The sequence below is a fragment of the Micropterus salmoides genome, unplaced genomic scaffold (genome assembly GCF_014851395.1).
Source record: "Micropterus salmoides isolate LMB-PRFRI ecotype aquatic unplaced genomic scaffold, ASM1485139v1 Ms_hic_scaffold_17, whole genome shotgun sequence".
In the NCBI taxonomy this organism is placed as follows: Eukaryota; Metazoa; Chordata; class Actinopteri; order Centrarchiformes; family Centrarchidae; genus Micropterus; species Micropterus salmoides.
The window spans coordinates 33,036,738-33,058,778 of record NW_024040817.1 but is presented as its reverse complement, the minus strand read 5'-3'; the positions used below and the strand labels follow the sequence as shown (position 1 = coordinate 33,058,778).

At 42.0% G+C, this 22,041-nt stretch overlaps 2 protein-coding genes across 6 annotated transcripts in view; both read right to left on the bottom strand.

Annotated features, from left to right (window-relative positions):
* Positions 1-12,929, bottom strand: part of smad10a (SMAD family member 10a) — a 38,755-nt gene extending 25,826 nt beyond the window's left edge. The window contains exons 1-3 of one of the 5 annotated variants that reach the window (XM_038725075.1): positions 12,577-12,929; positions 10,202-10,277; positions 1,623-1,866 (exon numbers count right to left, since the gene is read on the bottom strand). In XM_038725075.1, coding sequence (XP_038581003.1) covers positions 1,623-1,866; positions 10,202-10,277; positions 12,577-12,580 — 324 coding nt within the window. In that variant the 5' untranslated portion in view covers positions 12,581-12,929. The remainder of the gene's footprint in view (positions 1-1,622; positions 1,867-10,201; positions 10,278-12,576) is intronic. The other 4 variants (XM_038725074.1, XM_038725076.1, XM_038725073.1 and 1 more) reach the window with 4 other exon arrangements.
* Positions 12,930-14,269: 1,340 nt separating this feature from the next.
* On the bottom strand, positions 14,270-22,039 carry snapin (SNAP associated protein). The gene is made up of 4 exons (XM_038725079.1): positions 21,883-22,039; positions 21,434-21,480; positions 18,581-18,699; positions 14,270-16,085 (listed from the first exon to the last, which is right to left on the bottom strand). Exons 1-4 carry the CDS (start codon positions 21,996-21,998, stop codon positions 15,978-15,980), a joined length of 390 nt encoding a protein of 129 aa, XP_038581007.1. The 5' UTR covers positions 21,999-22,039; the 3' UTR covers positions 14,270-15,977.
* Between the last annotated feature and the right edge of the window lie 2 nt (positions 22,040-22,041).

Here is a 22,041-nt window from a genome sequence, read left to right as displayed (position 1 = left end):
TTGCTTGAAGTCCAGTGTAAAGTTTCCACAGTCAGTGATGGTTTGGGGTGCCATGTCATCTGCTGGTGTTGGTCCACTGTGTTTTCTGAGGTCCAAGGTCAACGCGGCCGTCTACCAGGAAGTTTTTAGAGCACTTCATGCTTCCTGCTGCTGACCAACTTTATGGCGATGCAGATTTCATTTTCCAACAGGACTTGGCACCTGCACACAGTGCCAAAGCTACCAGTACCTGGTTTAAGGACCATGTCCTTAATTGGCCAGCAAACTCGCCTGACCTTAACCCTATAGGAAATCTATTGTGAAGTGGAAGATGCGATACGCCAGACCCAACAATGCAGAAGAGCTGAAGGCCACTAAGAAGAGCATCCTGGGCTCTCATAACACCTGAGCAGTGCCACAGACTGCTCGACTCCATGCCACGCAGCATTGCTGCAGTAATTCAGGCAAAAATATATTGAGTGCTGTACATGCTCATGCTTTTCATGTTCATACTTTCAGTTGGCCAACATTTCTAAAAATCCTTTTTTTGTATTGGTCTTAAGTAATATTCTAATTTTTGGAGATACTGAATTTGGGATTTTCATTAGTTCTCAGTTTTAATCATCACAATTAAATTAAATAAACATTTGAAATATGTCAGTCTGTACATTTTTGTAAATATTTGATTATATCTTTTCATGTGACACTGAAGAAATTACACTTTTCTACTATGTAAAGTAGTGAGTGTACAGCTTTTATAATATAGTAGTCATTTGCTGCCCCCTCAAAACAACACATCACACAGCCATTAATGTCTAACCCACTGGCAACAAAAGTTAGAACACCCCTAAGTGAAAATGTCCAAATTTCCAAGTTTCTCTCAGCCCCTCTAACCTGACTGACTTCCAGTGTCCTTGTCAGTCACCAGAATTTGATTTCCTCATGTGGGTCCTGATGATGTGCTAATGACGCAGCAATGGTGCGACAATCACCAAAACTGTCCAACAAAAAGTACTTGTCAGTCTGTATAACTTCATGTTTACTCCTCTTGGTCCGTTTGAAAAAAGTATGTGTAAACAGGAAATGGACCAGAACTTAATGCAACAATGGACCTTTTTTTCCCCTGGACCAGATAAAGCAAACTACAGATGTAAAATCAGCCTGAAACATCAGTGGCCATCACAGTGGCTTCAGACTTTGGTTTGAGTTCTGGCTGAATGTCTTACGTTAGCTGTATCTCAACATGTTATTGTTGATTTGTGCCATCACCTTGTATGCCTGCATACTGTATGTGATTGAATGTTGCCACCTGCTGAATATATAACAAAATAATATTCTGAATATATGAACCCTGTAAAATGGTCAGTCCAAATTTTTGCACAAAAGACAAAACTGACAGCTTGTTCAATTAATTGTGAACTGACAATACTGTAAATACTAAATTAAATTTGACAGCAATCCAAATCAAACCATAAAATTCCTAATTCCTAACTATAAAATATGAAGGTGAAAGTAACATCATAAAATATTCAAGGGTAATCTTGAAGCATATGTACTGTAACATGCAGTAAAAGCTGAGCTGACAAAGTCACTGTTCCTGTTTTAATGTTGAAGGTAACCCTGCATGTCAAAGACGGACTGACCTGCAGCCGTCCATCCAGCGTCCTCTGGATGGTGACACACTTGCTGGGGTGGACACCATTAGTGGTGATGGCAGTGATGAGTGAGTCCAGCTCATCCTTCTTCTCCTTCAGCTTCTTCACCAGACTCTCGATGGCCCGTTTGGCGAAGCCCTCGTTCTCTCCGCCCTGCCGGTGGCACATCAGGCTGTGGACGATACTGAGGCAGGCATCATTGCTGCTCGGAGGATTCACCGACATGATGCTGCTGCCACACGACACAAGAGGAAGGCTCATTATGCTTTTTTGCTAGCAGTGCACATTTATACCAGTCTTCAAACCCAAGCAATCTAAATTTGCTTTCGACTATCCTTCTTCTGATTAGCTGCAAACTAGGGCTGGGCCATATGGCCAAAAATATTATCATGATAAAAGAAAATCTCATACCATTCGATATTGATAATTATTTCTTTTAAGTTTAAAGGCTGATTTTTGCTCACATTTGATGCCAAACACTGGATCACTTCAAAAATCTTAGGTAGAACATTCAAAACAATTATTATAAAATGTTTTTTCAACAAATGCATGAGTAAAATTAAGTTTTTAAATTTCAGTCCCTTTTTCCTCAACAAAATAAATATCTGAAAGAGGTGGTATTATGCTTTTTGGCTTTTCCCCTCTCCTTAGTTATATCTCTTTTTTGTGCAACAGGTTTGCAAAGTGAAAAAGCCCAAAGTCCAGCCCAAAGGGATTTCCCATCTTCTACAGAAAGCTCTGCTCTGAACCACTTGAAAACAGCTCGTTTGTAGTCCAGCCCTTCACTTCCTTTACTTGTGACGTCACAATGAAAATGCGCCATAAAGCTTGCCGAGCAGCTAGCGGGGCCAGGCACGCCCTCAAACCAAGCTAGTCTGAGCGGAGGCCCTTTGGCTCGACTCACCTTTGTTTGGTTTTCCATTATAGAAATGTTGTACCTGTACCTGCTTCCAGGTACTTTTTATGTTGAGGTTCCAAGCGAGCTGAGGGATACTAAAATGTAACGTGAAAACACGGCAGACTACTCATTGGTCAGAATCGTCACTATTCACTGCATCATCATTGCTGCACCAGACAGAGGCCAGCAACAGAAAGTTTTATATTTTACAGTTTTCATATGGAATTTCATCACTAAATCCACTTCTGAGAAGTTTTGAGGTGAGAAATCAACGGTGTAGATTTCGAATATTGACAGTTTTACGAGAAGTGATGGCGGAACAAAAATGTGCTTGAATATTTTCGGAGTTGAGGAGCTCCGCAAGTGGCTGCGCCAGGCTGTGCCTGTGCCAACCCGTGGGAGGAGCGTGTGAGGCCGGCCGCCGTCACACAGACCGCCGCAGCAACAAGCACAGCTGGAAGGTTTTCATACCGCTTATTTGTCTTTACATTCTGAGGAATGTTGAAACATTTTAACTTAAAAAAGAGAAAGCTGTGTGCATCTCTGGGTACTATCTGCAATGGAAAACGGGGGTTACGTACTGTAACCCGGATTCTATGAGTATAGGCTTCGCCCTCTAAGGCTATCGCTATTGGGTTTACCCCTTCTGCGCGCCTGTGCGGCACTGAGAATTTTAGTCAATGCCCACCCACAGTGTGGGCCTCTCCTACGTCCGCACCTTGTATATATACAATGGTGAGATCCAGCCATCGGCTCCCAAAAGCCTTTTCTTCAGCACTGAGAACCAAGGTCCAGTGAGGCCTTCAACTTAGAGGGCTGCGCCTATACATAACCCCTGTTCTATTTCGTATAGGCTTCGCCCTATAAGGCTATCGCTATTGGGTTAGAGGCGAAGCAGGATGAGTCAACGCCTCACTGGACCATACGGTACCACCAAGCACAACTCACCTGCCCAGAGCCATAATGAGCCACCCAGTCGGCTCGCACAAGGCAGGGCCACGTAAGCAGCGGCCGCACCCCCACACCGTCCCGTGGGAGACGGCGCACTGCACACTCACAAGGAGAATCACTCACCCAAAACACTCAGTACTGAGTGAGTCAGAGAGAAAAGGGAGACATCCCGCAGGTAGAAACGGACGAAAGAGCATGGGGACGACCAGGAGGCCACCGTGCATTTGTCGTCCACTGTCATCCCACTGTGCAACGCCACTCGTGGAGTGCACTCTGATGCCATCCAGGGGAGATTCACCGGCAGACACGTAAGCCTGGGAAATGGCATTGCACAGCCAGTGAGACAGGCGTCTCACTGGCTGTGCAAAGTACTGTGGTACATAGCCTGTTGATAAAGATAGATTGATCATATCTAGTATAGAAGTGCTGACTAAGGGTAAAACATCTTTAAGCAACCTAGTCGGGATGGGGTCTAAGAGGCAGGTTGATGGTTTAGATGAAGAAATTATTGAAGTTAGTTGGTAAAGGTTGAGGGAAGCAAAACAGTCTAAACATGTATCTGGTTCTAATGCTGTTTCTAAGGTTCCTGAGTTAAGAGATAAGTCGGTGCAAGTTGAGGGCAGGTCTTGGTGAATTTTGTTTCTAATAGTTAGAATTTTATCATTAAAGAAGCTCATGAAGTCGTAACTACTGAGAGCTATGGGAATACTAGGCTCAATAGAGCGGTGACTCTCTGTCAGCCTGGCTACAGTGCTGAAAAGAAACCTGGGGTTGTTCCTATTTTCCTCTATAAATGACGAGTAGTACGCTGCTCTAGCATTACGGAGGGCCTTCCTATAAGTTTTATGACTATCTTGCCAAATTAAATGAGAATTTTCCAGTTTGGTGGAACGCCAATTCCTCTCAAGTTTCCGCGATATTTGCTTTAATTTGTGAGTTTCAGTATTATACCATGGAGCTAACCGTCTTTGTTTTAGTATTTTCTTTTTTAGAGGGGCTACAGAGTCGAGTGTCATTCGCATACAACCTCAAAAGTTATCAAACAGGTCGGACAAAGAGGGATTCTGTGAAAACACTATTAAATGTTCAATTTCAATACCATACACCAAAACAAGGTCGAGGGTGTGGTTAAAACAGTGAGTCGGTTCGTGAACACTCTGAGAGAAGCCAATGGAATCTACCAGAGAGATAAACACTACTACTAACACTAAACACTAGTACTAAAGCTGTCATTCTCAACGTCCACATGAATATTAAAATCCCCTACAATAATAACTTTGTCCATTTTAAGGACTAAAGTTGACAAAAACTCTGCAAATTCAGATAAGAATTCAGAGTACGGGCCAGGTGCTCGGTACACTATAACAAAAAGAATTGGTTGCAGTGATTTCCAAATTGGGTGTGAAAGACTAAGAACAAGGCTTTCAAATGAGTTATAGTTTAGTTTAGAGCTGATTAGTAGGCTAGAGTCGAAGATAGCTGCAACTCCACCTCCTCGGCCTGTGCCTCGAGGAATGTGAGTATTAATATGACTGGGAGGGGTGAATTCATTTAGGCTAACATATTCTCCATCACCCAGCCAGGTTTCAGTAAGACAAAATAAATCAATATCATAATCTGATATTAGTTCATTTACTAGTACACCTTTAGAAAAGAGAGATCTGATGTTCACATTTAATTTTCCTATTAGTTTGCACTATTGCTCTTGTGGTTTTAATTTTTATGAGGTTTTTATGCACAGCTCCTCTTCTGTTTACCTTTTTAAATAATTTCAATGGTCGGGGGACAGACACCGTCACTATAGGATTTTCACTAAGTAACTCCTGAAATGGAGGAGCAGAGAAGTGTGTTAGACTGCGACTCTGCGTAGGGTTTTGGGTGGGTAACTGCTGAAAAAGAAGGGCAGAGAAGTGTGTTAAACTGCGACTCTGCCTCCTGGTCTCAACTCTGGGTTGTCATGGATTTGGTCCACTAATAAACGTGGCCAGATTTCTAGAAATGAGAGCTGCTCCTTCCCAAGGGGGATGGATGCCGTCTCTCCGAATCAGACCAGGTCTTCTCCAGAAAGTCTGCCAATGATCTACAAAGCCCACATCGTTTGCTGGACACCACCTCGACAACCAGCGGCGGAATGACGACATGCCATCACTGGTCAGATTTTGCAGTGTACACACCGACTCAACATTAATCTTAGTGACCTCCGATTGGCGTAACTGGGAGTCATTACCGCCGACGTGAATAACAATCTTACTTTATTTACGTTTATCCTTAGCCAGCAGTTTCAAATAAGACTCAATGTCGCCCGCTCTGGCCCCAGGGATGCACTTCACGTTTCTCAAAATGGAGCTGCCAATGATCAGAGTTGGTTTCTCAGCGGGTGTGTCGCTGAGTGAGGAAAATCTGTTAGAGACGTGAAGAGGTTGGTGGTGCCCCATGGGCTTTGGATGCTTATGACTATTCCTCCTTCGGACAGTCACCCAGCCACCCCTTCCTGGCTGCTCAGGAGATGCCGGGGGACGGCTACAGCACTAAAAGATGGAAAGAACTGTGAGTGCTTAGGCAAAATTACTGTAAGAATAAGTGTTTAGCGGACAGTTAGCCGCTGTAATCTAACAAATTTAACTGGTATTTAGCAAGAGCAGCACAACACGCTCCCAACACACAAGCACCAGAAACGGAAATGAGTCAACACACTGGGGCGGCTGGGGCTCAGGAGGTAGAGCGGGTTGCCCGTCAATCGGAAGGTCGTCAGTTCAATCTCTGGCTCCTCCAGGCTGCATGTCGAAGTATTCTTGGGCAAGAAACTGAACCCCGAATTGCCCCTGGCGGCTGTTCCGCCAGTGTATGAATGTGTGTGAATGTTAGTTTCTGTTTGAGCACTTAGGCTCAGTGAATGAATGTGTGTGACTGGTGAATGCAGATGTAGTGTAAAAGCGCTTTGAGTAGTCGATAAGACTATACAAGTACGGAGCATTTACATTTACGCTTACCGCAGTACGTCAGCAACCACATTCAGCAAGTGAGAAGTGAGAAACAGCAGCTTCTTCATAAGCGAGAGAAGCTGTCTGTAAAGCATAAGACTTTGCAGTTTACAAGAAACACAATTCTCTCCAGCGTCACTGTCACCTGCCGTAACGTGTTGGCACACACTTGATGCCGTACATCACACATGTACAGCGCACAACACAGCCTGTCACACACCTCTGGATGTAGGAGGAGGGACTGCGTCGGTAATGCTGTGGTCACGCACGAGCCTGCAGCCAGGCTCTGGGGGCGGGGGGATGGCGTGTGCAACACTACACGTAGGGTGGTGTGTAGTGCTATCCTGTCTGCATGAAGCGTAATGACCGCTTCAAGGGCTCATTTGACACAGCCTGGCTTCTGCGAACCAAGGGGGAACCCCTGGACGCACAGAGGGATCGGATGCCCACTGCCGGGGGGAACGTGCATAATGTTATCAGCATCACATACTGCCCGACAGATTTCTTCGTCAGAAAAATATCTGTACCGGGCGTGTATATGTTCTGTCCACACGAAGCGAATGTCCGCTGTCGTGGGCTCATACAGTTTCTGTGGGGAGGGACCTCTGATCTTGTACTGCTTGTTGCTTTGAGCTTCAAGCTGCAGGTTAGCCACTTGGCTAACGGCAGCTGGCTCACACAGTGTGGGAAATGTGTGCTTGGTGTGGCTGGTTTGAACGTGGGCACATCGTTCTTCTTATTTTCCGGCTGGAAAGTCTTTTGCTCTTTAGACAATCTTCTACTCTTTAGACAGCTCAGTGCTGAAGAAAAATGGGAGCCAATGGCTGGGTCTCACCGTTGTTTATATACAAGTTGCGGATGTAGGAGAGGTCCACGCTGTGGGTGGGCGTAGACTAAAATTTATCAGTGCTGCACAGGCGCGCGTAGGGGGCAAACCCAATAACTATGGCCTTAGAGGGCTGCGCCTATACTCATAGAATCTGGAGTTACAATACGTAACTATCGTTCTGTTTTTTTATTCAGTGACTTTATACAGCCTAGCCTACTACTGATAAAGAAAGTCACCCAAGCGGAAATACAGGAAGTGAGAGACGGCAAAGCCCCTTTTTCACTGCACGGTACTAGCTCGACTCACCTTGACTCTACTCACCTTTTTTTGGTATTCCAATGTGTAAAAGTTGTACTTGTACCTGCTACCTGGTACTTTTTTTTGCATCACTTCCATCTTATCTGTCTTTACATTCTAAGTAATGTTTAAACTTAAATCAAGAGACAGCTGTTTGTGCGTCGCTGGTGTGTGTCGCATTGGAAATTACGTAGCGGCAATTATGTGTGGCGTCACTATGACGACCAGCTACATCGAGGGATGCTTTCTCTGGGTATTTAACAGAGGAAGGCCAAACCAAGTCAAGTCGAGCTGGTACTGGTAATGGAAAAACGGCATAAGAAGCAGGGAACGCTGAAGTGTTTGCAGAAGAGGTACGTTAGGTCTATGAGTGTGAAGAGAACTGAAGGAGGCGAATTCAAAAAGTGAGTGATTAAAGTGGTGGTATTATGCTTTTTCCCTCTCCTTTGAGTTATAAACCTTTTTTGTGCATATAACAGGTTTGCAAAGTGAAAAAGCCCAAAGTCCAGCCCAAAGGGAGTTCCCATCTCCCACAGAAAACTCTGCTCTGAACTGCCTGAAAACAGCTCGTTTGTAGTCCAGCCGCTTCCCTTTCATCCTTGTGACGACACAGGGATGAAAGCTAAATGTGCCTCATATAACACTCGCCAAGCGGCTACTCCGACACACCCTCAAAAACACAAGTGGAAAAACAGTGAGCTGCAGCACACCTCTCTTCTCCCTTCCAAACGCTAGCTACCCTCCAGGCAGTCAATGGACATAAAGTTGTTACTGTGATGTAGAAACAGAGCTCAGTTAAAACTTTATGGATGAAAGATACATTTGTTACAGATTAATAACTCACCACTCTGAAACTCTTGCCCCAGTCCATGTTGCCAAGCTGGTCGGCAACATGTACAGCTGAACTGAAGCCGTGTTTGCTTCTCGCTGACCCGCCCTTCTCTGCTTCTGATTGGCTAGTAGTCCTTAACTAGGAACTGCGCATGTGCAACTCCCAACAAAGATCATTTAGAGACAAGATGTATCACTCCATAGCTAAACGAAGCTTTAACACAGGGTGAAAAGAGGAGCTGCAGCAATGTGCAGTATGAAAAAATTATGGTGTTTTTTCAAAATTTAACCATGTAAACCTGTTCTGGTACAACAACTAAATAGGATTTTGAACCTGAAAATGAGCAGAATACCACCTCTTTAAGCCAACAGGTTCTTAAAATGCTTAAAATATGAACATTAATATATTAACTTTAAACAGTATCTTGGTGCGCAAAGGATGACAGCAATGCGGTTTTCCCCCTAGTTTGACTGCTCGGGGGGTGGACAACTTGTTATGTTACATAACATGGAAATTCTGTCGGGAGACGCAGTGACTTGTGCTTTCACACCTGTAGTTTGGTTCGTTTGGTCCGGACCAAGTGAAAAAATTGATACACTGCTGCATTTTAGTTCTGGTCTGGTTCATGTTCACACTGCAGTTTTACAAACAAACCAAGAGAAGTAACCATAAAGTTTTACAGACTTACAGATAACTTGGTTGATTGGACAGCTTTGGCGATTGTCATCCTGTAACATCAGTACCCACATGGGGATATAAAACTCTGGTGACTAACAGAAGTTTATGCAGATATTTTTAACAGATTAGGTATTTAACCTATTAATCAGCAAAAATACCCGGGCTGACAAGTATATGTTACCAAATGATTTTCATAAACATAGCCCATACATGGCTTATACAGATCAATTATAAGATCGCTGAACACATTTCGCGGTCAGCAGATGGATTTATTAGTGTCTCAGCTTTGGAAATAATGCTCAGATCACATCTCTGCTATCATAAAATCCTGTGTTTGGTTCGTTTGCTTTCACACCACAAGTGAACCGCATCCATTTGAAAGCATACCACCTCTTCAAGGAGGTCTCTGTATGCTTTTTTGGTCTGGTTTTGTTGCGCACCCGAGTGCGATTGCTGCATTTACACCTGCCCAAATGAACTGCACCAAGGGGGAAAACTAACTCTGGTGCGATTCAGCCAAACTAAATGAGGCAGGAGTGAAAGCACCCTTAAACCAAGGAAAGTATAAATAACGCCTTAAGGCTTAAGCTAAAAATGGTGACTAGCAAGTAATAGCAGTTATAACCCCACATCATCTCGGCTGGAGCTAAACCTGCCACAGTCTGGCTGAGACAGAGTTTGGGTTTCAGGGAGAGGTGCTGTAAAGGAAAAGGAACACCAGGCAAAACCAGAGCACCATTGCAAACAGAATGGAGCACAATAATAATTTTATCTAGATTAGCTTGATTTCATAATTGTTCTAAGCCAAAATCATAACTGAAAATAAAATTCAATTAATTGTACATCTCTATCATAATCTAATTATTCACTAGTTACACTTTAGTTATTCCGGAAATCTATGTTCACAGGATCAAACCAGTATCCACAAAACAGTCTCACATCCATGTAGAACCCTGGTTGGGAGCCAGGTCGTGCAGCCAAGACAACTGAAGTAGAACACAGACCTCACTTTGCTGGTGCCACATTGCTATTAGCTTTAGTCAGTTGAATGAAGGTATTACAGTCAGTGAGAGCTGTCATAGATGCTGCTTTCTCACTTACCTCGTATTAAGTTGGTCTGCCAATGAGTGACCAGAAAGTTCACTGGCATCATGATGGCCCAGCTCTGAATCAGTCCCTGTTAGTAGATCAGGAAGACCAGGAATTAGTGGACGCCAGTTAAATGTGCAAATCCATCAAAGCTTTACAACTACAACATTCACCGATCGCTCTTCAGAAACAGGGACAAATCATTTACCTTTGCTAAAGTAAAATATGTTCAGCAATTTAGGACTGTCCTTTTGAGAGACAGATAAAAAAGAATGGGCAAAATCAAAGCAGCAGACTTTTGGTTCCTGGTAAGGTGCCAGGTGAACGTCCTCGTCTTTCAAACTTCACACGCTCAGTTAATAACACAGGCTTTCTGTTATTTCTGTTATTCTGCAAGCCCAAACTTGATGACATCACTCAGGTTTCCCTCAGACTTTGGAAGGGTCCTCCAGAATATATAATGCAACAGTTTTCCCCGACTAAGTAGTACTCACCATGACTAAAGTGAGTACATTTGGTGGGTTATCCCTTCAAATAAATGTACATTAGTATTATCAGCAAAATCTACTTAAATTAGGGCTTATCATCATTTTTATCATTATTCTCATTTCCATTGAAAAACATTACTATAGTCTGAATTTTGGAGGTACCTAAGAAAGATGTTTTTTTAAGTCTGTGGAATATGATGTGTCGGCCAGGATATTAATGCAGCACGACAATATTTAATTTAAAATGTTTTTGCTACAGATGCATTTACATGTAAGCAGCATTTGAAAGTATATATTTGAGCCTGGTGTATTGCCCACAAATGTGACCATTGTGACTCTGTGGGTCGTGTAAACTTGGCACTCCCCAACTCTGTTGTAGAGATGTGAGAAATCAAAACAACATATAGCTAGGTGAGCTATGCGAGTCTCCTACACCTCACCAAATTAACCTGATTTTTACGTCAGTCATTTCAAACACTTTTCTCTAAGACCAACCCAAAGTAAATGCAGAAAGTAGCACCCTGGAATGGCCATGATGGACAACTGCATAGGGACCTACATCAAGGGAAACTTGCTGGCCAACTTAACCATTGTGCAGATTCATCTGCGCATGCCAGTGTGTTTACATGTATGAGCTGATTTTCACTGTGGCTATACTGTCTACTAAGAAAAATGGAGGCAGACAGACGCCTTCTGTCAGGTCACTGGTAGGGCTCCTGTGCTCCCTGCTGAGAGTGGGACCTGTTGACGTTAGCCTCACATGTAGGTCTCTGTGCAGTTATCAAACATTCCAGGTGCCACTTTCTGCATAGGTAATTAGAGCTGAAACAATTACTCAATTAGTTGTTCAACAGATAAACAGAGAATTATTCACATAACCAAAAGTAAATTTAAGGAAATTATAATTGGTCTTCTTCTCCTGGTATTCTGTACTGTTCATTGGACATAACAAGCAATTTGAAGATGTCACCTTGGGCATGACATTTTAATTGATTAATCAAAAAAAATTATGGTGGTGTGATTGATACAATATTACGATCTGAAATGTAGTTGAGCTCAAGTATAATGTAGCATAAAAGAAATATACTCAAGTCAAGTACTGGGAGATCACAGCCTAACATACATGTAACATATATCTTTGAAATTGCACATTTACAAACATGTTGTACAGTGAGACCAGAAAACGGTCCTTTTTAATGATGCACAAACCACAAGATAGGATGCTCTGCATCATGGCCATTTATTATAGCATAATAACTCATACAGCACATAGGCATACATGCAGTCACAAGTAACTGTTGCTATACATCACCTCCCAACCACACACACACACACACACCACACCTTCCGTCCATGTCTCCTCTTAGTAATACTGTTCATCACACAGGCCCCAACGTCTCTAAGCAATCTGGAACCCAGAGGACACCACACTGAAAACTTCCGTCAGTGGGATTTGTCAGGCAAACAGCCAGACTGCCTGTTACCGGTCTGTATAACACAAGCTGAGCCGTTTCCAGGCCATACATTCACTCCACTGACATCCCATGATGCTTAACATGCGTCACGAACCATGCAGCTCTTCTAATAAATCAATACATATATAACGTTAGGTTTTAAGAGACTACATTCATGTCTACGCGGGCAGGATCTGGCTGCTTCGAGTTGAACGAACAGTAGGGAGTAAGAAAAATGAGCTAACGGGATCGAAACCCCAGAACAAAACGGCCAGTACGAAGAGTAACGTTAACCCTGAAGACTGAGCAGCAGAACAGCGTTTGTTGCGGCTAAAAGCAGGTTACAGTAAAATAATCTGACTGACTTCCCCCTCCTGTTCTCGGTTCGGGTCTGGTTGCAGTACTGGCAAAAGCAGGAAAATTGAGAGGAATTGTTTCTACTTACACATCAGCCGGAGTGGAGGGAACAACTTGGATAGAAAGAGTGCTGAAGTGTTGTCCTCCGATAGCTCTAACGTTACGTGCTGTGTGTGTTGACCACAGCTGCTAACTGTGTTTATACCCTTTGTATTAGACCTGTGTTGCTCTGTGCTTACACGGTGACGTTAATGTTTTTGGGAATTCCTGTAATGGAATGAGCTAATGCGAATTTGTCATACGTTGCGCCGCGCTAGCTTCATGTTTCTCCGTTGTTTTATCCTTTTATCAGCCCCACTGTCTCCTCGTGCATCCTGTCCGTTCCTCTCGCGCACGCCACAATAACAATAGAAGGGAGACGTCGTGCGCGTCTGTGTCGCGACATGTTGCAGCCAATGGACAGCCAGGTCTCACAGTGGCTACGGCTCTCGGCCAATCATGTAGCGGTTCTCACAGCAGGGCCGCGAGCCAGAGTCTGTCTGGTTCGTCTAGATTGACAGGTCCGCGAGACTGTTTTTTTAAGGTGGCGCCGCTGAGATTAGCGCCCCCAACATACACACACACACACACACACACACGAACTGCAACTGTTTTGTGAGAAACATTCGGCTCTTCTATGGTCAAAGTTGACATGCTTAAGAAAACTACTACTGTATCAGGCTTCTACCCACTAGTACACAGTTTCTCCAGCTTTTCTTGACTGGCCCCTCACCCTCAAGTGTTCACAGAATAAATGTATTACTTCAGTCTTCTATGACAAACCATGCTTATCCTCAGGTTCTAATCAAGTCATTCAGTGGGAAAATTATTTTCAAGAGGATGAAGAGATCCACATTGATTGTAAATACTGAAATTCTTAATGTTACCAAAGGCACCATGTGTGGTCCCAGCCCTGAGTCCACCAGACCATAATAAAATATAGTACTGATGCTTATAGGCCTCACAGGATGATTGCTCGTGATGTTGGTGAGCCCTTTCCTCTAGTGCAACTGTCAGTAAACATTTTCTTAGACCAAGACTTGGCTAATGGTTTTCCATGATATATGTACATTCATTCAAGGCTTTGGTGACCATTCCAATATGTCACAACTTTGCAGACAAAGCATCTGTCATACAATGGCCAGATGGTAGCTCTATATTTTGCAGGCCTGTATACTTTCTAATAATTTCTTCAATGTATCCTGTAAATAAATAGTAATTTGGTAATAAATAGTAAAATAAATAAATCGGTACACTTCCAATTCATTGCTAGGCTCAAGTAACCTATTTAGTCAAGTCACAGCAGGTCATCTGAACATGGAAATGTGTGATTTGTCAACAGGCAAACATTTAATTCAACAAGTAAACAAAGAAACTGCTTTTAAACTCAACACAACTGTCTAAACTGTTTAACCTAAAGTTAACCACAAATGACTAACATTCAAGAAATGATTGGGAAATGAACAGGTAAAATGGAGCGTTAGCAGCGAGATTGCCATGAAATTTGCAGAGCACGTTAATGCTCCCATTGGCATGATCACTTTCTATTTTAATGATCCTATGGCCTTTGCTCTACCGCCACCCTCTGGACCCCATTGTTGTAAGGCCCTAAGAACAAGTAAATCATCATTATGTTTCACATTCTTGCCACTGCCTTCACATAAACATTCCAGGCTTTGCCTTATTTTCATCAGCATGATGACAAATGAGTAATTTCAGAAACAATCAGTCCACAAGCTCAAAAAGATAAGAACATGATGTTAATGTATATTTTATAAACATTCACTGAGAAGAAATGTATATTGTACACACTGAAAATCACAAGCATTTATAGGCATTATTTTGCATTATTATGGAGACAACATTCTACACAGTAGGTTTCATTTTCATCATAAACCAATTTATTAGTATTTTTTGCTGGGTCATAGTTACATGGTTACTTAAACCCCATTGTTAGCTGTGTCCTCAGAATATGCAGTTTAAGCTGCACCTGTGGTTTAGTCTGAACCAGCTGCTGTCCTGTAGAAATCAGCTAAACTCCTGTAAAAGGTCAGTGGAGTGGTCCTCAGTGGAGTAAGAGGTTAACCTTAAACCTGCCACAGCCCCAATTTACGCAAACTTCCATTTAAGCAGCTCAGATCATTTTATTAATTTCTAAGTGTTTTATTTTAAAGGCCACACTAGTACCAAGTGGCAAACTTATATAATTACAATTCTTCCCCTATTCACTTTTGATGTCAGAAAGGGAGTTACTGATTATCTGACCAACCCAGTGCCTGCAAGATGGACATGTGGTCAGCTTGCCAGTAATTGAGAAACAAACCAGGAATAAAGAATTATGCATGTATTATCAGACCATACTCAATAGTATAGAATAATGCTAATATTACTATCACAAGTGCAGGTAGTCATGTCCTGTCAAGATAAGGTTTTCAGATAATAAAAAACAAAGCAGGACGACAGCTTCTCACTTAAGGGATTCCTGGGCAACTGAATCTATTATCAATGTTGCATTGGGTCATCAAATGACTCTCATAGGTGAGAATCTAAATAATGATGCACACATCACTTGCAGCGTAATCACATTCACTTGTGTATTGACTAATTGTACAACAATGTGGAGATGTGAGCAACAGTGGAAAATTGCTGAACACAATAACACCAGTCCCAACAGTGATAATTCTATTGCTCCAGTGCATGCTGCTTAGCTATCAGGCACCTACTCCTAGTGCACTCATGGATGTATTATAGCTCTCTGATACATTCATGGGATGTTGAGGTTGTTGTTGTGTACATTTCAGCAGGCTGCTACACTTTATCCCCTGAGAGGTCCGGTGTAGCTGGACCAGTTCTAAACCACAGCTAAGCTAGTCAAATGCTAAGTGACAGAGTAACAGCCCCTTTAACTTTCACTTCACAGAGAGCTAATTTCAGCTCACGTTTGTGAACAACCATCTTCCAAATTCAGAGAGCAGAAGCATGAAAACAACCTATTTTAACATTAGGACAATGCTTCCAGCAGCAAAACAAGCATCTGTTATTGGTCCACAAGACTACTCAGGCCAAGTGTCGTCATCTATCCTGCGTGCTGAGTGACACAAGTCTTTAACATTTTGGTCATGGGTAGAAGTACTTATCTGTTGAATCAATGAATTATTAACAAATGTCTATCAGAATTCAGGGACACGCACACACCACATGTGTGTAAGGTAGAATGTATTATGATGTATTATGTATTTTGCCAGAGGATTAGACAATAAGCTATTTGCAGCTGCCTCACGCTAAGCAGACAGCAACCTGGACTTTTGTTATGACAGCATCAGACAAAGCAGTGCAGGGCATGTTGCAGTTAACTAAATGTCAAAGGAAGACTTGTCCTCCTGGTGTCACAGTCTCCTGTTTTGATGTGTCCCTCCTTGTTAGGACACTTCACAGTATTTGCTGTGCAGCTCAGGGTTTACTGGGGGAGCGAGAGGTGAACACTCCTGAAGCCTCCAGCATGGTCTTTCTTCGTGCCGTCTCCTTGACCACATTGTGGTTGAGTCTCCTCAGGCGTTCCTGGGGACAGAATATTATTATGTTGTTGCCTTCTGTATTGTTTTACTAGCTTGTACACATTTTCCTGGTTTGAAACTTGTGGTGGTGATACTAGTACTTGTAGCAGTACAGTGATATTGGGTGTAAGCTGTATTAATGGTGATCGCTACGTAGCGACTTATCATAGATAATCCCGCCCTGAAACTCTTGGTCTATTTTAAAATAAATGGAACCATTATTTACTAAATCAACATCATTTTGTATTGAAGAAGACTTGAAACTAGCGACTGAGACCATAAATTCATCAGGAAAGTGTTTACTGAGATAATTATTCAGCTGAGAAGTAGGGTCATTTCACAATTATTTCTAATGGCACCGTTGTAGGTACCAGATGTGCTTGGGTGGTCAGATCTGCTCGGGGGCCTGCGCCTGTTGATAACATCACATAACGTAACGTGTATTAATGTTACAAGGCCAATGTTAGCTGCCGATCAAGTTAAGCTAACGGTAGCTAAATTAAACTACTCGGACAAACTACATAGTCCCCCGGTAATAAATGTAGGTATCAGATCTTCTAGGGGGTCTTTATTAAATATTTTTTCTTTTATTTCAAATTTACTTTGGCAATATGGCAATAACGTACACACACACACACACACACACACACACACACACACACATTAGCTTAAGTGCATTATAGCGTCGTAATATTAACTCACCGAAAACTAGTATCGGTAAACACTACGACATACAGCCAATCACCATCTGCCACGTCATCATACAAACAATCACGTTGTGTGACGTTACCAGCAGGCGCAGGCCCCTGAGCAGATCTGACCAAATAGCATGTAGCTGCAGTACCGGAGGCTGCAGTTTCAGGACCGCAATCCTAGGACTGGAACTGCAATTCCAGGACCCTTGTTTACTTTGATACTGCCAGCTAGCTAGCTATGTTGCTCTTTACAGCCCCCTGAAGGCAATTACCCTTACCACAACCACCACCGAGTGTGTGCCTAAACCTAAGTTATTGATTATATGTATGTCGACCGGTTAACCCTACAGCTGCGCAGGTCGGCCGTGAGACAGGGTTAACCTCCTTCGTGTTGCTGTGCATTACTACCACCACTCCACTAGACTGCACTGTCGCAAAACAACTAGGGTCCTAGAACTGCGGTCCCAGGATTGCGGGGGTCCTGAAACTGCAGCCTCCGGTACTGCAGCTTCATACTATTGATCTGACCACCCGAGTACATCTGGTACCAACACCAGACTTCTTTTTGCAACCAGAAGAGTCGCCCCCTGCTGGCCGTTCGATAGAATACAGGTTTCAGGGACTTCCGCATTCGCATCAGATCGCAGATCGGAAGCTTCCCGCTTGGTTTTAACATATGAACATCCAACATGTAACAGATTACATAGTTGTAGTTAAAACTCATTTCTTTACAGTATGGGAGTTTAATACTACTTAAATAATTCATATTTCGTGTAAAGGCTGCAAAGCAGTCAAAAGTTGCAATTTAATGCTGTAAGATGCACGTTTGCATTGTTATTAATGTTCATATATTTGTTAAATGTCTGTTTTATTATAATAATACAATTTACCAAATCTTTGAAAAATCAGAATAGATAAACTCGCTGGATACGGAAATAAAGCTTAATGTCTGCCCTCCCAACCCCCCGACCATTACTACTAGACCACCACCAAAACATTGATCTAAAGCTCATATAAACCTATGGGAAAACACTGAAATTTTAAGCTATTCTAATGTGCATCGCATGCTCATGGACACAAGAGCAATGCAGCTGAGACATGCTGTGTTGGGGTTTTATATTCAGACATACTACGCGCACAAAAATTTCACTTCACCTCCGCTGCGACAACTCCATCCAAACACTGGTAACCCAAAATTTAGTTAAAATAATTGTCCACAAATGTGGACACCATGCATGAAAGGGTTTTCCAGACTGAAAAACGTGTGCTGTAGAATTGTGCTGTTTTTTTAGTTTGGACTTGCAGCGAAAAAAAATGGACAAAACTTTTCCTTTTCATAGGCATTTTGTATTTATAGTTAGATATCATGATGTATCATTTTGATGGTCTAGCAATATATCAATAATCGCAGAATTGCTGTATTGTCATATTATCAGTATTGTGAGCCATGTATCGTGAGGTGCCCGGTGATTCTCACGCCCCCAAGTACACAAGTAAAAAAAAGAATCTATAAATAAATAGATGTTCATAACATAACAAATACAACAAGGCCTCACAAACCTCCAATGGGCGAGACAATCATCAAATGTACCTCTACTCCATCAACACTACATGTATATTAAATTAATCTGCTGCAGCTGTAAACCAGGGCAATGAGAGCAAAGTTGGTGATAATCCTCTGTGGGTTTGTGTTGTGTTTGTTTGAGCCACACCTTTCACACCACACAGTCATTATTAAACATAGTAATTAGTGCAGCTTTAAGAACTCTGAAGGGAAGTCCTACACCAAAGGTGTGTAACTGACCTGAGCATTCTGCAGTATGTTGTTTACTAGCACTACTCTACGTCTTGCGTTCAGCAGCTTCTTTACATAAGGGTCCAGATCTAGAGCCACCTTCTGATGTTCATTGATCCGGCACAGCTCTGCAAAGAATGTACATTACAAGAGACACAAGACCAAACCAATGGTTAGCAATTAATTTTTTTTAATTTTTTAAAAGCCGACATAAAAAATGATCAAAACACCTGACTTGAGCCAGAGATTTTAAGGTTCAGTGTGTAATATTCAGGGAGGATCTAGTGACAGAAATGCAATATAATAGACATAACTCTGTTTTCACTGGTGTATAAAGACCTTACATAATGAACCGTTGTGTTTTTATTACCTTAGAATGAGCCATTTCTATCTACATACACCGCTGGTCCCCTTACATGGAAGTCGCCATGTTGTCCCGCCATGTTTCTACAGTAGCTCAAACGGACAACCTGCTCTTCTGAGTGCGTTTCGTCACTACACTGAATAGGTATGAAGACGAAGAAGTCGTCTGGTTTGTTAGAAGTAAGAGAAGTGAAATTTGGACAAATGTATTAGTTAGCACAAGAGCCAACAAAGTGTACATGGGACAAAGAAGTATACAGAAAAGTATACAAATATATAATAAGATACAAATAATAAAAACTTTGGGGTAGTCTATATTAGGGTTGGTCCAATAGACAATACCGTCGTCCATCAGCGATGGCTGACATCACAACGTTGAGCCGCCATCATGGTTGTAAACCCCCGCCAAAAAAAATATAATCTAAATTTGACATTATCCCGCCATGTGAAAGCAGGTTTTAATCACCACGAACATTATTAATATTTGAGAGAAATAGTGTGTACATAGAGAAAGGTTAAGCTTATGGTGCTTTCAGACCAACCGCAAATTTTTGCCTCGCGCCGCTTTCCTCGCTTGAGTACATTCGCTGAAAGTGTTCACACACAACGCGAGAAGGCGATTTTAACGCAATAACGTGAATAAACACAACTCGCCATTACTAGCTGTATGAACCCAAAGTAGACATTTTGCTGTGTTTAAATAGCAATAAACGGATCAAACTGATGCCGAAATAACTACAATATGATGCAGATTTGTTAAACATATGAATTTGTGCTTTGTCAGGTCTGTCAGCAAGACAGCAGGACAACAACTTCTAAAATGTTTGTTTTCTGAATGGAGTTTGGATCGATCAGGGCTATGCTATGGTAACTTGGTCACAGTAAAGTACAGTGATAGCTAGAATAAGAGTTACAGACAAGTTTTCTGAACTCACCAGGTAGTTCAACCTCCTTGCTTTCTTTTCTCCAAGTAATGTCCAGTTTTGTCCGTTTTTTATATAAATATGAAGTCATAGTCCGACAGAGCTAACGACGTCAACAACACTGTAACCGGATGTGCATGAAATCTAGCTGCTGAGAAGCTCCAGTGAAGATTAAATCAATGTTGAAATCCCCAAAACTTAAGTAAAAAGCTAATTTAATAAAAGCAGTTAACTCCAAGCTCCTCCCGCGAGTAAACAGCGTAGTTGTCAGACCAGAATCCGACCGACTACGGGTGTTTATTTGTCCAATGGTTGCAGCACTGCTTCCTGCTCCTTTTCTCCAAGTTTAGCAGCTCTCAGCCGGCCAACAGATTTTCAATCCCCCGCTCTGCCTGGTCTTCTCCACACAACGCTCTGAAGCCTTGGTGATGTACGGACAATCTCAATACTGATAGGCTATCGCGACTCAGTGTCATGGGACTTCTTCACTTGAGTTGAAAATATTCAACTTCCTTCGCATCGCCGGCCCCGACCCCTTTGCGCTGCCCGAAAGGAAATTGCATCTTTGCATTGACTTCGTATGTAAACTCACCGCCCCGAACGCTCGCTTCACTTTTGGTCTGAAAGCACCATTAGATCTTTGAGTTCAGATCATGATGAATGGGGGCAAAAACAAAAGTGTTGCGTTTATAATTTTGTTCAGTATATAAAGATATTAAAAGATGACCATATGTTGACAGTTTTCACAGTCTTTTTGTAGTTGGATTTAGCAATTAAATCGATACAAGGTATCGTGTGTTGTTTATACACTCTGATAACTTCAACACATCTTTGTAGTAGAGTCCATGTTGATTCCACATTCCAACTTAGCAAAAACATTTTCCATACACAGGTCAATTTTGAGATTTTGGGCTACTTTGCCTCTTTAATATGTCTTCTTTCATACTCTGAGCCCAAAATCTCCACTTCAGTAGCACTTACATACACCAAACTTTTCAGTCACATTTCTGACTATATTCTGAAGGTTTTTAAAGAGGGGTTTGTTAATATAACATTCATACATCACATTTTATCCCCAAAAACAGGTCGAAAAGGTTTTTTTTTTTTTTTTTTATGCCTGTTGACAGGATTTTTGGATTTATGAAATAATAAAAAGAGATATCCAAAATCCCCTCGGTAACCACATTTGAGTATAATGTGTCAAAAAAAATAAGACAATAATTTTGATCCTGACTTAATCCATATTTCATTAGATACTGTCTGATTTGCATATGTAAACATAATATTTCAGAAAACCTGTAATACAAAAAATATTGTCTTAATGTAATCAACTAGGAAATTTCCATGGTGATATTTATTAGTAAATTTTTTATCCTATTTACCCGCAGTGTCTCGTCCAGGTCTCATCTTAAGAGCACAAGAACATGCAGAAGACCGAGAATGATTACACAACTCGGGAACAGGACCATCCGAGGAGCAAGTGAATGCACAGTGAGCCATTGGTTGCAACCCTCACCACCAGATCCCACTAAAACTTATACACTGAACCTTTAACAGACATTATACAGTAAATTACCTGTAGCCAGATTGTCTATGTGTTCTCTTAACTCTACCTGGCTTTCTCTGCAAAGAAAACAATCACATTAATCCAGAGGAAGGAAAGCTGATACAAAATAAAGAATGCAGCTCAATATCAGTTCAGTTATTATTCATTACCTAAAAACAGAACAACTGACATTGATCAAAATAACTAAGGAAGTCTTTCAGGCTTAAACAAAACCCATATTTCACACAGCAGCCGAAAACATCACGGGGCACGTGACACGCATTTAGGGAAACACTAACGAAACTTGCGGAGAGTTGGCTGATATGCATAAATTGTAAACACCACCACTCTGCAGTCATGAGACAGTCAATGGATTCCACAAGCGGCTAACTTAACTTAGCTAGCACGGGTGACAGAGGTGTGGTTCGGGTGGCGATTAAACAATGTCAATACATGATTAAATAAGAAACCAAATTTACCTGACTGAGTGTACATGCAAATCGAGCTGCTGGATAGCTGGTCTCAAGAGGTCAAGCAACCCTTCGGCAATAGCATCTTTACTTGAAGACGTCTCTACTAACGCCGCTGCAGCCATTTTTTTTATTTTCAAAGACCAACCAGGCCGGAAGTTACGTCAT